Source organism: Phoenix dactylifera, chromosome 7 (assembly GCF_009389715.1).
Source record: "Phoenix dactylifera cultivar Barhee BC4 chromosome 7, palm_55x_up_171113_PBpolish2nd_filt_p, whole genome shotgun sequence".
Taxonomy (NCBI): Eukaryota; Viridiplantae; Streptophyta; class Magnoliopsida; order Arecales; family Arecaceae; genus Phoenix; species Phoenix dactylifera.
Window position 1 is genome coordinate 11,229,558 of NC_052398.1, and position 13,110 is coordinate 11,242,667.

General features: G+C 37.5%; 1 protein-coding gene across 5 annotated transcripts; it reads left to right on the plus strand.

Moving 5' to 3' along the window:
* Positions 1-8,105, plus strand: LOC103719510 (alpha/beta hydrolase domain-containing protein 17C-like). 5 transcript variants are annotated; one of them, XR_005512562.1, is made up of 8 exons: positions 1-578; positions 4,445-4,481; positions 4,574-4,810; positions 4,900-4,947; positions 6,660-7,219; positions 7,370-7,453; positions 7,684-7,729; positions 7,812-8,105. XR_005512562.1 is itself a non-coding variant. In XM_039128285.1 (7 exons), the coding sequence occupies exons 1-6, from the start codon at positions 274-276 to the stop codon at positions 7,440-7,442; spliced, it is 1,260 nt and encodes a 419-aa protein (XP_038984213.1). In that variant the 5' UTR covers positions 1-273; the 3' UTR covers positions 7,443-7,453; positions 7,684-8,105. The 5 variants fall into 5 exon arrangements, 2 of the variants coding, with proteins under 2 accessions (XP_038984213.1, XP_008807011.1); XR_005512560.1 differs by having other exon boundaries at positions 2-578; positions 7,657-7,729; positions 7,812-8,103; XR_005512561.1 differs by having other exon boundaries at positions 2-578; positions 7,657-7,729; positions 7,816-8,103.
* Positions 8,106-13,110: the final 5,005 nt, after the last annotated feature.

Consider the following 13,110-nt stretch of genomic DNA (forward strand, 5'->3'; position numbering starts at 1 on the left):
ATATTTCTCTCAATATTTTTTTTCAAAAATTAAAGAAAAAATGCCTTTAGTTCTCCCTCCGTCCATCTCCTCTCCTCGTCCTCCGCCGCCCCCTCTCCTCCAGCCCCCAAAATCAAAATCCTAGACCCTAGATTCGAACCCTGAAACCTTCATCGCAAACCGTCGCTCCGATGCCGGCGGTGGGGCTCCGGCGGGGCTTCCACCCGGCGACGTGATCCAATTGGACGGAAGAAGAGCAGGGGAGGTAAGGGCTGTGTGGTGGTTTGGTCGGAAATGGGAGGGGTGAAGTCGAAGATGGCGGCAAAATTCGCCTTCTTCCCGCCGGACCCGCCGTCGTACGGGGTGGCGGTGGAGGACGAGGCGACGGGGCGGCTGGTGATGACGGAGGTGCCGCGCCTGCAGGGTGTGGAGGTCCGGAGGCTGCGGACCAATCGGGGGACAGAGATCGTGGCCATGCACGTAAGGAACCCTGGGGCCAAGTTCACCGTCCTCTACTCCCATGGCAACGCGGCGGACCTGGGACAGATGTATGAGCTCTTCGTCGAGCTCAGCCGTTGCCTCAGGGTCAACTTGATGGGGTGAGGAGTATTCTCGTATCTTTTCTTTTGCTGAACGTTCTTTGTGGGTGCTTTTTTGGTTTAAAGTTGGTATTTTGATGCAAAGGAGGACGGATTTGATGCCTGTCGAAACATCGCGAGGAAGCCAGCGGGTAGTTCTGATAACATCTTTGATGGAGTGTGAATGAGCCTCCAGGTTCTTGGTTTAGTTCATGTTTGAACTTTTGGTAGGATTGATCTAAAAAACTAATCGGAAAGTTGATGTTTTTAGAGTTCAGTACAGGCTTTTCGGATGTTTTTTTTTTGGTTTGTTGGGGAGCAGCCAGTTCAACTTAAAATTCTTTAAACCTCTTTGGAGGCCTTATAGACTAGAGTGCTATTTCTTCCCGGTGAGCATAGAATTGCCTGAGATAGCTGTATTCAATTTTGAACTCTTAAGCTACTGATGGGAAAACTATGGGTCGGGCAGTTGTCTGAACTTCTTAGAGTAGTTTGAGCAAGAGTTGTCTTTGTAATAAGGTGTGAATAGTGTGCTCATCTGTGCTTCTTTCTATTTCTTTTTCTCCTCTTGAAATTTGTAGGAAGGAAGGACACCCTTGATTGCTATTAATCTATAGATGTTGATAGATTCGGGATTCTTTGTTCCAAAAATATTAACACATTCATTAATGAGATTTTTTTTCCGATTGGAGTTTCTTTTGTTTCCAAGAGTGTTGGTGTCATTACTAGTGAGATTCTCGCTGCGGATTTGGAGTAGATAAAGAAGCTTCTCGGTTTATAACTTTGCCAGCAGATTGGATATTAACTTTATCCTTTACACTGGTGCGTGGCACATTCTTTTGCAAAAATCGAAGGTGATTACAAATACATGGTTACATGGTCAGGTTACTTTCTTTCATCTTTCTTAAGGAACTGGGAAGTGTTGGTTTTGAGGGAAGAATCTGTTTTAGCCATGAAGCGGCACCAATGAATTGGTAGTCTTCTTGCTTATGAGTGGGTGGGGAGATGCTCTTTGGATCCTGGAACCGGAAGCCCGTCCACATCAATCTCAATCATTATACATTTCCTTGTACATAATCTCATGATTGAAAAGTTTCGCTGGGTGATTTTTTTTTTCTGGTTATCAGCATCCAATTTCTTGCTTTCTTTCCTTCTTTTTTTGATTATAGAAAACTAGTCAAAACATTTGCTGTTGAAGAAAGAAAAACAACATCAGATGGACACAATTGTAAGTACATGATTATGTTTCAAAAATAAAAAAATACTTCATTGAATCTTATGCATCTAAATTCAGCAGGAACATTAATAATGATTTTCTTGATGATATGATGAACAATTTTAACTAGAGAGCTCAATTTAGTTTGTGTCATTTGCATTTGACTACAGTGTTTGGCAGTCCATTTGTTTGATTGATATATGGCATCTTGGAATTTAGATTGATTTTTGTTGATGCTTATAAATCTAAGTTGTTCTTATTCGTTAATAACATGGAAGTTTGCTCCTGAGTGAGGTGCTTTTGGTGACTTAAGAATCGATATTTTTAACATGTAGCATGATAGTGATTTATGGGTTTCCCCTCTACTTACTATTGTGATAGGTTCATTTAGTTCTGGAAATTTGTCCTATTGGTGGACACACCAATTGACAGAGGTGGACTCAGTTTGTTCCTTCTAACATGTGGATATGTGCTAAATTTCAAAAAGAGAAAAGCAAGAGAAGATGGATAGTTATAAGGTGGGAGTTTAGAAGGCCATTTTGATGAGGTTTACAAAAAAACTAGATCTCTAAGTATTTACCATTGGACTCAGATTTAAATTTTAATTTTATTTCCATTGTAATCATTGACCTTTAAGATGAATGAGAATTTGAAACTTTTTTGGCTATTTTTGCTATACTTCTTATTTTTTAAAAAAAGATTTTGGTTTCTTTCTAGTTCAAAAATCATACATCGTTTTATTTAAATGATTATATAAAGGTTCATTTATTGTGCTTATACTTCACATGAGGCTATAGAACTGTGAGGATGAAAAAATGTTGGTTTATTGCAGTGTATTCACTGCTAAACAATGGCTTGTGGATCTCAAGGGTGTCAGCAAGTGGAGCTCTAAAACTTTTGTACTCTTACATTTCAGTCCATAAATTTTTGTCATATATTAACTTTTCCTACAACACAATGGGGATAGACTATATTAGTTTTGCAATTTAGAACTTGTGTAGAATTTTTATAACTTCAGTCATTGGCAGTCCAGAAGTGCAATTCTAAGTTGCCTTTTTCTCTATGCATGTGTGTGAGGGGGCACGTGCATACGTGTTTTCATGTGTGTCCATATACCCCGTCTTTTCCGTAATATTTTCTAGAGAATGCCTTATATCTATCTGTTTTGTAGTGTCAGCCTAATATATGACCTTAAATTATCTACATTGAGTAAACAAAGGTATATGAAGTTATACAAGTGCAACTGCTGACTAGTTAATTTTTGAAATAAGATTAACTTGTGGCACATGGACATGTAAAGCAGCAAAAGAAGTTCACACAGAGTAGAGGAAAATTGTATGGAGAGTAGACTCTGATCAGAAAGGTGTTCCCAAAAAAAAGTAATTTCGGCTGTAGGAAGCCACATATCATAAAGAAAAAAATTGAAAGCAAAGAACAAGAAGTTATAAAACACTTGAATTTTAATCTATGTTATACTGAAATTTAGTGATTTCAATTTGTGACAGGTTTCTCTATTCATCACAAACTGTGCTATGTTAGAGGTTCTGATTGGAGATTTAAAATACATGGGTGGACTTTATTGAAAGGCAAATATTCAATCTGCTGAATCACATGCTTCTAGTAATATGACCCAGAAAAAACAAAAACTCATGAACTTTAATTTGTAACGTTGGCAATTTTGTCTGTGATTTACTCTAAAGAAAAACTGTCATATAGTTTACCCTGTTTTCTCTGCTCAGAGACCCTATTCAGAGGTTTGTGCCATAAAAACATCACATGATGGATTCTGTATCTATTCAAAATGTAGATGGACATGTATCCATGTCCATGTTATGTGGACCCCACCACCATTTGATTTAACACCTATATAAAAGCGGAGGCAAGTGTGTTTCACAGGCATGTGTAATCTTAGAACTCCTGATAAGTCGAGGGAAAGACTTTACTGATACTAAATTGAATCCTTTCTGGTTAGATCAGTGAATTTTGGACAAAAAGTTTCTCTATTGTGTAAGAATAATAGAGTGGAGATAAATTGGACATACTTAAACCCTTTTCTTTTGTATAACTGAGCTCTTATTTCTTCTTGATACCAAATTAGGTGTGTAATCAAACCATAGTCGAGCCAGCTCATTTTGTTTTGAGCCAGACTCGTGCTGTTCACAAGAAACTTGTACAAGAGATTTGTTGGAGCATGAGGTCTCTCAAGACTTTCATACTTTCTTTTATATACTTCAAGCTAAATATCCTAGATATATCACATTTTCTTTTCTTTCATAAATTATGTTAATTTATAATAATAAATATAAATATTTTTTCTAGAAATAATTACTAAAACAATTAATGTATAAATTATTTATATATTCAATCTTAATTTAGCCAAGCTCGAGCAAGCCAATTTGATACTATCTCGGCTCATTTGCTAATTGAACAAGCTGGACTTCAACCAAATATGTGCTGGCTCGTGAACAACTTACTCATTTGACAGCCCTAATTGAATTTGGTGTTGAGACCCAGCTCTTGGTGCCCTATGGATGTCCAAGTTGGTGTTTCTTTTCCTTTGACTTGCCTCCAATTACATTAGATCTTCAATGCTTCTTGGTCTCTCCTATTAATTCATCCTGTGCCTTTGGTGTATGATATTCTTCTTAACATAGACGTCTATTTTCTGCAGGTATGACTACTCTGGCTATGGACAATCATCGGGAAAGGTTGGAAATACTTCTTTATCTAACTTTTTTTTGCTTATTTGTTGCTGACCTGTCTAAAGTTCACCTTATTCTTTTATTATTTTTACTGGTAGGCGAGCGAGCAAAATACTTATGCAGATATTGAGGCTGCTTATAGATGCCTTAAGGAGACATATGGAACTCATGAAGAAGATATCATTTTATATGGACAATCAGTTGGCAGTGGTCCTACTTTGGATTTAGCCACTCGCTTGCCTCATTTAAGAGCAGTTGTTCTACATAGTCCCATTTTGTCTGGGCTACGAGTTATGTATCCTGTGAAGGATACATATTGTTTTGACATATACAAGGTTCCCATTTCTTTCTTCTCTTAGTTTTAAAGAATTTATGGTATTTTTTGCTTTTAGTAGATTGACGTGAACTCTTGTTGTGTTTGCAGAACATTGAGAAAATTCCACATGTCAATTGTCCTGTTTTAGTTATTCACGTGAGTATATTATATTGATGCTTCTCTTGATTTAATCTGAAAGTGTTGATATTGTATCGTATCACATTTTATGTTTATTCAGTTAGCCATTGTATTTAAACAATTACAAATCTTTTGTTCTCTTGGTAGTTTGGGGTTCTCTACATGCTTTCTTTGTAAATTGGAGTCATTCTTCTACTCCCCATGTCATCAATGTTACAGGAGTTTGGCTAAGTTAGTTATTGGATTACTTGGATTCTTATGAATTGTCATGGTTTTGCTATAACTGCACATTTATCTGGGTTGGGGTTTCCTAACCAAAGTAGAGGAACCTCATTGTGTGAATGTGTACTTAGTTTTTCCTTCCAATTATCTAATATTATCATTCCATATAGTAGCTATGCTTTTGTAATTTTATTCTTTCTCTAATGGCACTTCATATACGTGTAGATTGGAGCTTGCACTTGTAATATGCACATGTTGATTCTCTAGTGGATGATTATATATGAATCATTTGTTATAAGTATAGAAAGCTATTGAATAGCTTAACTTGCTTGTATCTCTCTTATTTTGTTCTTTGTTGCCTACATACTTATCTAAGTCTTAAACTCTTTTTTTTGGGTGTACATTGAGTTAAACTCGGTATTACCCATTAGAAGATGTTTACTAATACTTATATTCTTTGATTGTGCAAGTTTTTGCCCAAGCATTTTTTAGGTATTACTCGCACCTCTCAATTTACTGAAAAAATTTCTGCTAATAATTTTCTTTTTTTGGACCAATATTGGAATTCCAACATCACTTGTAAGTTTGAAGTTTACTGGATGTGTCATTCAGATGAGGACAAAAAAAAGCATACTAACATTACACTATGTTTATGAGAGTCTGATACTTATGACCAAGTGATTGCAACAGCTATTTGGTGAATTCACAACTCACTCTTGACTGATAAGAGGTGCCTCCATCTAACCTTGATAGTAGTGAATGTTCCTTCCATCAGAGCATTATAGTTGCATTTTGTGGTATTGTAGTTACACTGACTATCTGGTAGTGGAGTAGATGAAAGAAAATTTATTTGTATAGCTGGCACTACAGTTAATGTATTTACTATTCATATCGTTCATTGGCAGAAAAATTTTGATGGCATACTTTCAAGTCATGTATCATATAATTTGCATTCAACAGTGGAAAAAATTATATCTTTTTTGTCGTTGAGTGCAAGTTATCAATCAAGTCCAAGCAAGGTGCATGATGTCGGTGTAAGATGATGTTTGGTTAAAACTCTTGCTGCATTAAAAAAAGGATGTTTACTATAAACTCTCTGATGTACGTTGACCAGCCGGAAGTATAATGGTAATTAATGGAAAATAACTGCAGTGCCTGGAAAAAGGAGTCTTGGAAAAACAAAGTGCTTTGATATTTGTCATTTCTGTATCATATGATGACACCGATGTTTTTACATGAATAGGCAAATGAAAAATACAGATTTAAATTAAGGTTTTCGGTCAAAAGATGATGTTAATATGCATTTATCTATGTTTGGTGCAACATTGGCATGGCATACTTTGAAACATATTGGGAAAAGGGAACTTCATTAGTTTTGACATAAATAAATAAAGCATGCATGCTTCTTTAGGTTGTCTGTGTGCAAAGATTTCTTCTATAAGAGAATTGTCTTCCCAAGAAGTTCTCCCCATCTTTAGGATTGTGAAGTACGTGTTTTTTTTTTGCAGGGAACTGATGATAATGTTGTAAAAATCTACCATGGGAAGCAGCTTTGGGAACTGTGCAAAGAAAAGTATGAGCCTCTGTGGATTCAGGGAGGAAACCATTGTAACTTGGAGCTTTATCCTGATTTCATAAGGCATCTCAGAAAATTTATATCAGCCATAGAGAAGTCGCCAGCAATAAAAAATGAATCAGCTGAGAGCTCAGATTTCTCTGATGCTCCTCGGACAAGCTCTGACTTTTCTGAGTTTTCAAGGAAAAGCATAGACCAGTGGGAGAAGTCTAGGCTTAGTACTGACAATTCAGAGTTTCCCAGGAAGAGATCAGACCAGAAGGAGATGTCTAGGCCAAGTACCAACAGTTCAGATCTTCCAAGGAAGAGCACAGAGCAGAAGTCTAGGCCAAGCATTGACCGTACAGAGAAACCTAGGCAAAGCACAGATCGGAGGGAAAAGTCAAGAACCAGCACTGATAGGAGAGAAAAATCAAGAAAGAGTGTTGATCATGCTGACAAGGTGAACGATAACCCAGACCAGCCAGAGAAACCAAGGAAAAGCATAGATCGGTCAGATAAAACTTCAATGACTGCCTAATATTTTCTTCCATTTTTTTAATTTCTATTCTGTTATACATATATGCATGTATTCATCTCTTGTGTTCTGTGGTCTTTGTGTTGTCTGGTTCTGTCTTGACTGTTGTAATCCAACGGTGGCAGCTTTGGAGATATGATGAGATCGGTGGGGTTGTGCAATATCGACTGTTTCAAAGACAAAGCTTCCGGGCCCTGAGGCATTCAGAGGTTAGTGCTTGTTTTTGGGTTGTTTTTCCTTTCTTTTTGATTAATTTATATATGGGTTGGTGGATTGTCTTGGTGGTGGAAAATTCATATAAATTTTACTACTTGGTCAAACTCGAGCATTATATAAATTTGTTGGTGGTTCTTTTCTCATGCAACAATTTTCAATCGATTATTCTTATTCTATGCACTGGCCATTTGGTCAGATAACTTATTCGGCCGGTGAGCTGCAGGCAAATAATATCTACAAGTTATGGCATCCAGCAGTGCTATTTGCAGGTGAGGCTGTTAAAAGCTGGACCAAAAACCTGATTTTATACTATTTTTGGATGAGTCTGTTTCAAAATTTTCATGTTTTCAGCCAGGCCTGAGGTTATTTTTTAAAGCTGTGGCTGTTTTATGGCGGGCATGTACATGTTCATCAACATTGGGAATCAGAATTACAAAGCATTCATGATTTTAATTTTTTATAGTAGATTTTCTGTCTTTTAATCTCAATGCTCGTTGGTGTAGTAACTATGTCATCAACTTGCTGATTAATTTATCAGTGTATACACACTTTCTCATCTAGAAAGGCAACCATTGCGAGAAACCAGTAGCATTCCTGGCCAAACTTCGCATGCTGCTTATATCAGCCTTGTGTACATGAGAGAATATTAATTTGTTGGAATAAGCTGAACAATGTTTATTTGATGCATAGCTACAGCCTGAAAGGCTTAAATCACTGGAAACTAAGATCCATGTCCTTTTTGTGAGCTTGACCATGCTCTTTTCTGAAAAGTAAACCGGTGCCATTTCTTAGTCTGCCAAATTCAAGGTTGATAGAGTATGATTTCCCAGGTTAATCAATTCTTGGTAAAGTATGCTAATCTCAACATCAAGTAGTAGAATATATGTAACATCACTTGGGAAAACTTCGGCATTCTAACGAGGCGGCAGCAAAAGAATGTAAAAGATGTTGAAAATTAAAAATTTTCGTGCCGTGTGCAAGCTCGCCACCTGGTTTTCTGCTTTTTCTCCATCATGTCGTTTTTTCTTCCTTTTTGGTAAGATTCATGCCATTGCTCCTGGATTCGGTTATGAATGATTCATTGACAGCAATTTTACAGTGGAATTCAGACTGGGTTTTTCCCTTGCATGCCTCGTTGTTTGTTTTAACTTTAAACAAACATGATCGATAGAATTATAAGCACCTGTAGAATTCTCTCTTTAACAGGTCGTGTAACTGTGTCCTAATGCTGATCCACAGAGCTTTGTCCTCTAAGATATAGGGTGGTTGCTTGTTCTCATTGCTGTATAATGCCAGCAAACCATTACATGGACCAAAATACTATTCCATACTGCACCTAATGAGAGAGAGCTAAACGTATTCATAGTGCCAATTTGTTACTTGTGGAACTCAGTTTTTTAAATATTTGAATATAGCATACAAAACATGGTGATCTTTGGTCAATCGTGATCAGATTATCTGGGGTAAGAGTCTCCAGTGATTTAAGATCACTCTGGTGATCCTATTTAGGTCATCAAATGCCGCCCTATTGTGCAAATGTAGATTATTATGGCACTATCATCAGGGGACTTGACATGTTCGATGGTGAAAAGAAATAAAAAAAAGCTTCACCTGATTAAAGTTACCCCATTAATCTGGAAATATAGCTTCCCATTCTAAAGCAGGATGGAAAAGAGAAACCTACTCGTCCTATCCAACAGTAGAGTGCGAAAGATTGATAGCTCAGCAATGTAGAAGCCTTGAGGGGAAAAAGTGACTCGCTGACATTCATAGATATGTTGGAGCTACCTAGTATACTATTGGAAGTATAAAGGCTTAGACTAAATTATTTGAGCTCACTTGTAATAGTTGCTTACGATCTCTTGTGGTCAAGTAGAGAGGTGCGTTTTTTGGGAGCATGCCCCAGTTCATTGCTGGCTTCGTGAAAGTCTGAGTCATTATATTTCACAAGTCAAGTCTTCATAAAAAAATTACTAGTTGTTGAAAAAAAAGGCTCATCCAAACATGGTAAGCATGGCTACTATATACATATCAAATTATCACCAACATGTTAATTGCAAATTTTGATTAAAAAAATAAAAAAATGCCGTTAGAAGGCTTGCTTAATGAAGTAAGAATGGTGTGCCCAAATAATTTATTAAAATTGTATGATTTATGCTAAATAAATACTTAGAGCCTATTAGGATTTTTTTATAGGATTGGACTGAAAATTCAATAGGATTTGTGAATTGGGCATGCTAGGCTATGCATCTATTCATAAAATATCCAAAAAAAATAGCTTCGAAATGGGTCGGCTTCAATTCCATAAGAAAAAAAGAGATCTCAGCAGATTTTTTTTTTTGCTATGGAATTCGGGCTAGTTCACTCTAAAGTTATTTGAATATTTTGTTTAGCTCCGTCCTTAGTTTATGATTTTGTTAGTTGTATTAGCCCAATCAAAAAAATTTATATAATTTTCAGACTGATTTTATAGAAAAATCCAAACAAGCTCTTAACATCTTCAGCCATAAATATGCAATGTGTGATATGTTTATATTTCATCTCCCCATAACTGCATCTGTCACCCAAGCAGTATAAAGTAAATAAATAAATAAAAACAACGCAATTGTTTCACTCTACCTCCGACATGGTCCACGCTAAACTTCCAAATTGGCACCAGCCTCCCGCCTTTCCTCCGTATCTTGGAAAGATTCCGATGGCTGGTTCACGGATACTGTACTCGGTGACGTGGCAGCCATAACCTTACATAGGAAACTCCTTTCAGACAAATAATAAAATTATTATCCGAATTCTGAGATAGTGGCTGCCGGTGGCCACTAGATTTTTGATACCTCAACTTCTGAAACAGAGGTGCAGGAAGGCTTGAGACATGCTCGGCGCGCGCTACATGCCAGCTTAGTCATATTGGAGGGCGACTTGTCCACCATGATTAGCTGGATCTAGGATGGCCCTAGTGGCGATGGAGGGGGACACCCCTGCTTTTGAATATTCGGGCTATGGTGAGTGACGATGTAGTTTTTCATGCTAAGCATATGTTCAAAGAGGCTAATGGGCTGCAAACTGGGTGGCCTCTTATATTGCCAGTCATTTGGGAGTTACCCTGTGGATCGGAAAAGGAAAGCTGCCTAGAGCACTCCGAGACTTGTTGTTTTCTGATTTTATTGGTGTATCCATACTCGAATTGTATGAATCATTCGTTTCAGCAATAATAATAATAATAATAATAATAATAATAATATTAAACCCGTGCTTAAATCTACTGTTATGCGGATAGAACTTTTTGTGTAAATAATCGATCAATGTTGGAACGCGCATATCGATGGGCTAGATTTTTTTACGTATTAGGGGTAACGGTAGATCGGACTTTGCATCCCCATCCCGTGCTCGAATTCCATTACTCTCTTACTCTGCCTCTTCTCTCCTTTCTTGCCCCTTTTTTTTTTTGCTTTGGCGGGTTCATCATATAGTGCGTGTACGAATACACTCAATAAAATTTAAAAATACAAGCTCATAGAGTGCCTATGGCAGCTCTCCCTCTTCTGACCACAAGATGTAAAACCTGAGTGGTGAGCCGCATAGGCAGTTACCCAGTCGACCGCCCGTTGGCTTCTCTCAATACATACTTGGCTTGAAAGGCCATTCCATCCTTAGTCATCATCCCAATATTCTGGATCAAGGGGTGGTCCGTGCTCTCGCCCCTCAGGCCCCCCTGAACCCCCCAAATCATTGTGGCTGAATCATCCTTGAAGATAACCGAACTGGCCTACAACACTCGCCTCGCATGTCGAAGGCTCGCGCAGACAGTCTACAGCTTTGCCTCAGGAACCGACGTGTTGAACAACTGGCAGCTGCCTGCTGCCACCACCATGGAGTACAGGTCCCGTATAACAAAGTCCGCACCTCCCCGCGTACCTCCATCCAGAACCGACCAGTCAAAATTGACCTTATTTTCTGCCCCTTTAAACCCTTCTCTTTATCCTTAGATGAACATATTTCTTCCACATCTCTAAACTGGATAGCTATTGTATCAAATGTTTCTTCTCTCTCTCTCTCTCTCTTTATCTTATATTTGCTTGATATTTTAGTTTTGTGTCTTCATTGAAGCACCTATTAATATTCCATTTTCTTCAAGTAAATATTGCTATTTGATCTATCTTCTGCATTGATTAGGTTTTATAGTATTTTTTTTGTTTCATATCAAAGTTGGCTATTTCGATACCGGACCTTGTACCGGTGCCACATTAGCACAATAACAGTATGGTGTGAAATTTTTGGCACCGACATTCGGTACGCCCTCTATGTCGGATAACGGTACCAAATCGATACGGTACCGTATGCTCTGTACCGTCTAATTCGAGCCGATATGGCATACTTTGCTTCATATGTTGCTTTAACTGTCAAGAGGTTTTATTTCAAATAAAAGAGGGCTACAAAATTAGTGGAATTATCTTTGAAGAGGTTTATTTTTTTTGTTAAGACAAAGAAGTAGAAGAAAATGAGAAGGAGATATCAAAATATCATGATGCAAAGTAGAAATGTCACCTGCAAGGAGTAATCCAGATAGTACAACACTAGTGTTATTAAGTGGAGGAAACCTCTCTGGTCATGCTTGTAGAAAAATTTTGTAACAATTTATATGAAATTGTAGCAGATCATGGATGATTTTTGCTCCCTGTAAGCTAAGTGATTTTTGCCATGTTTGAGGGCTAGATGATGATTTTAATGCCCGAACACAAATGATTTAGTCTTTTCTACTTTGGAGATCTAATATGTGATGACACTTCAAATAGGTTTTCATTTCATGGCACGGATATTAGATTTTTTTTTTTTTATAGAAGAATTGTACATGCTGATCTGGCTATCTTGTCATTTTTTCTTAATAAAGATAATATTTTCTTTGAATGCTTCGAGTTATTACAAAATGACGTGAAACTCTAAGAGTTATGTAGGGATGGCAACCACGAGTGATAGCTAGACAACATAATCTGAATCAAACCTATGGTTGAAGGTTTGCATTCAGAAAATTAACTCCTTGCTCCCTATTAGACTTGCCCAAAAATTGTCTTAGTGTAGGTCTGTTTTTCCTTATTTCTTTGCCTCTTCCTTTGGCTGTGACATATTACCGTTAAGCTTTGTTTTTATAATCTCTTTTTATTCTCTTAACAAGCTAAGCTGCATAAGGCTATAAATTGATCCGAGCACTTGAAATTAGCTCCAAATAGGTAAGAAATTTGAAGATAATTGATGTTGCATAAAGTTTAATCTATGTCTTTCATCACAAATAAGGATCATCAAAAAAAAATTAAGATCAAATTAGGCTTAATCTTAGACTTTAGGATGGAAAAAAATTGAACTAAAGCTAGGTCTAGCTTGACTAAATTGAACCCTAGCTGTCCCATCTACCTCGAACTGATTCCTGTATTCATGGAGAAACTCATTCTTACCTCTAGCGTTAATGCGCATAGAAATTTCCGCCCGAAAAATGCTGTGACGCACAATTCAACGGACCAGATCTTTTTACGTACCGGGGGTAACGGTAGATGGGACTGTCGCATCAAAATTTCTACGCGGTACAATTTGAAATGGATCGTGCATCCCTAACTCGTGCTCGCATTCTAGAACCCTCTCTTTTTGCCCTTTTCTCTCCATT

What these genes read in the sequence shown, in the direction of transcription:
- LOC103719510 (XM_039128285.1), top strand. Translation starts at nt 274, where the DNA reads ATGGGAGGGGTGAAGTCGAAGATGGCGGCAAAATTCGCCTTCTTCCCG. An exon ending in CTCAGGGTCAACTTGATGGG is followed by an intron (nt 579 to 4,444) that starts GTGAGGAGTATT and finishes TATTTTCTGCAG; the next exon opens with GTATGACTACTCTGGCTATG. An exon ending in CCAAGGAAAAGCATAGATCG is followed by an intron (nt 7,220 to 7,369) that starts GTCAGATAAAAC and finishes CAACGGTGGCAG; the next exon opens with CTTTGGAGATATGATGAGAT.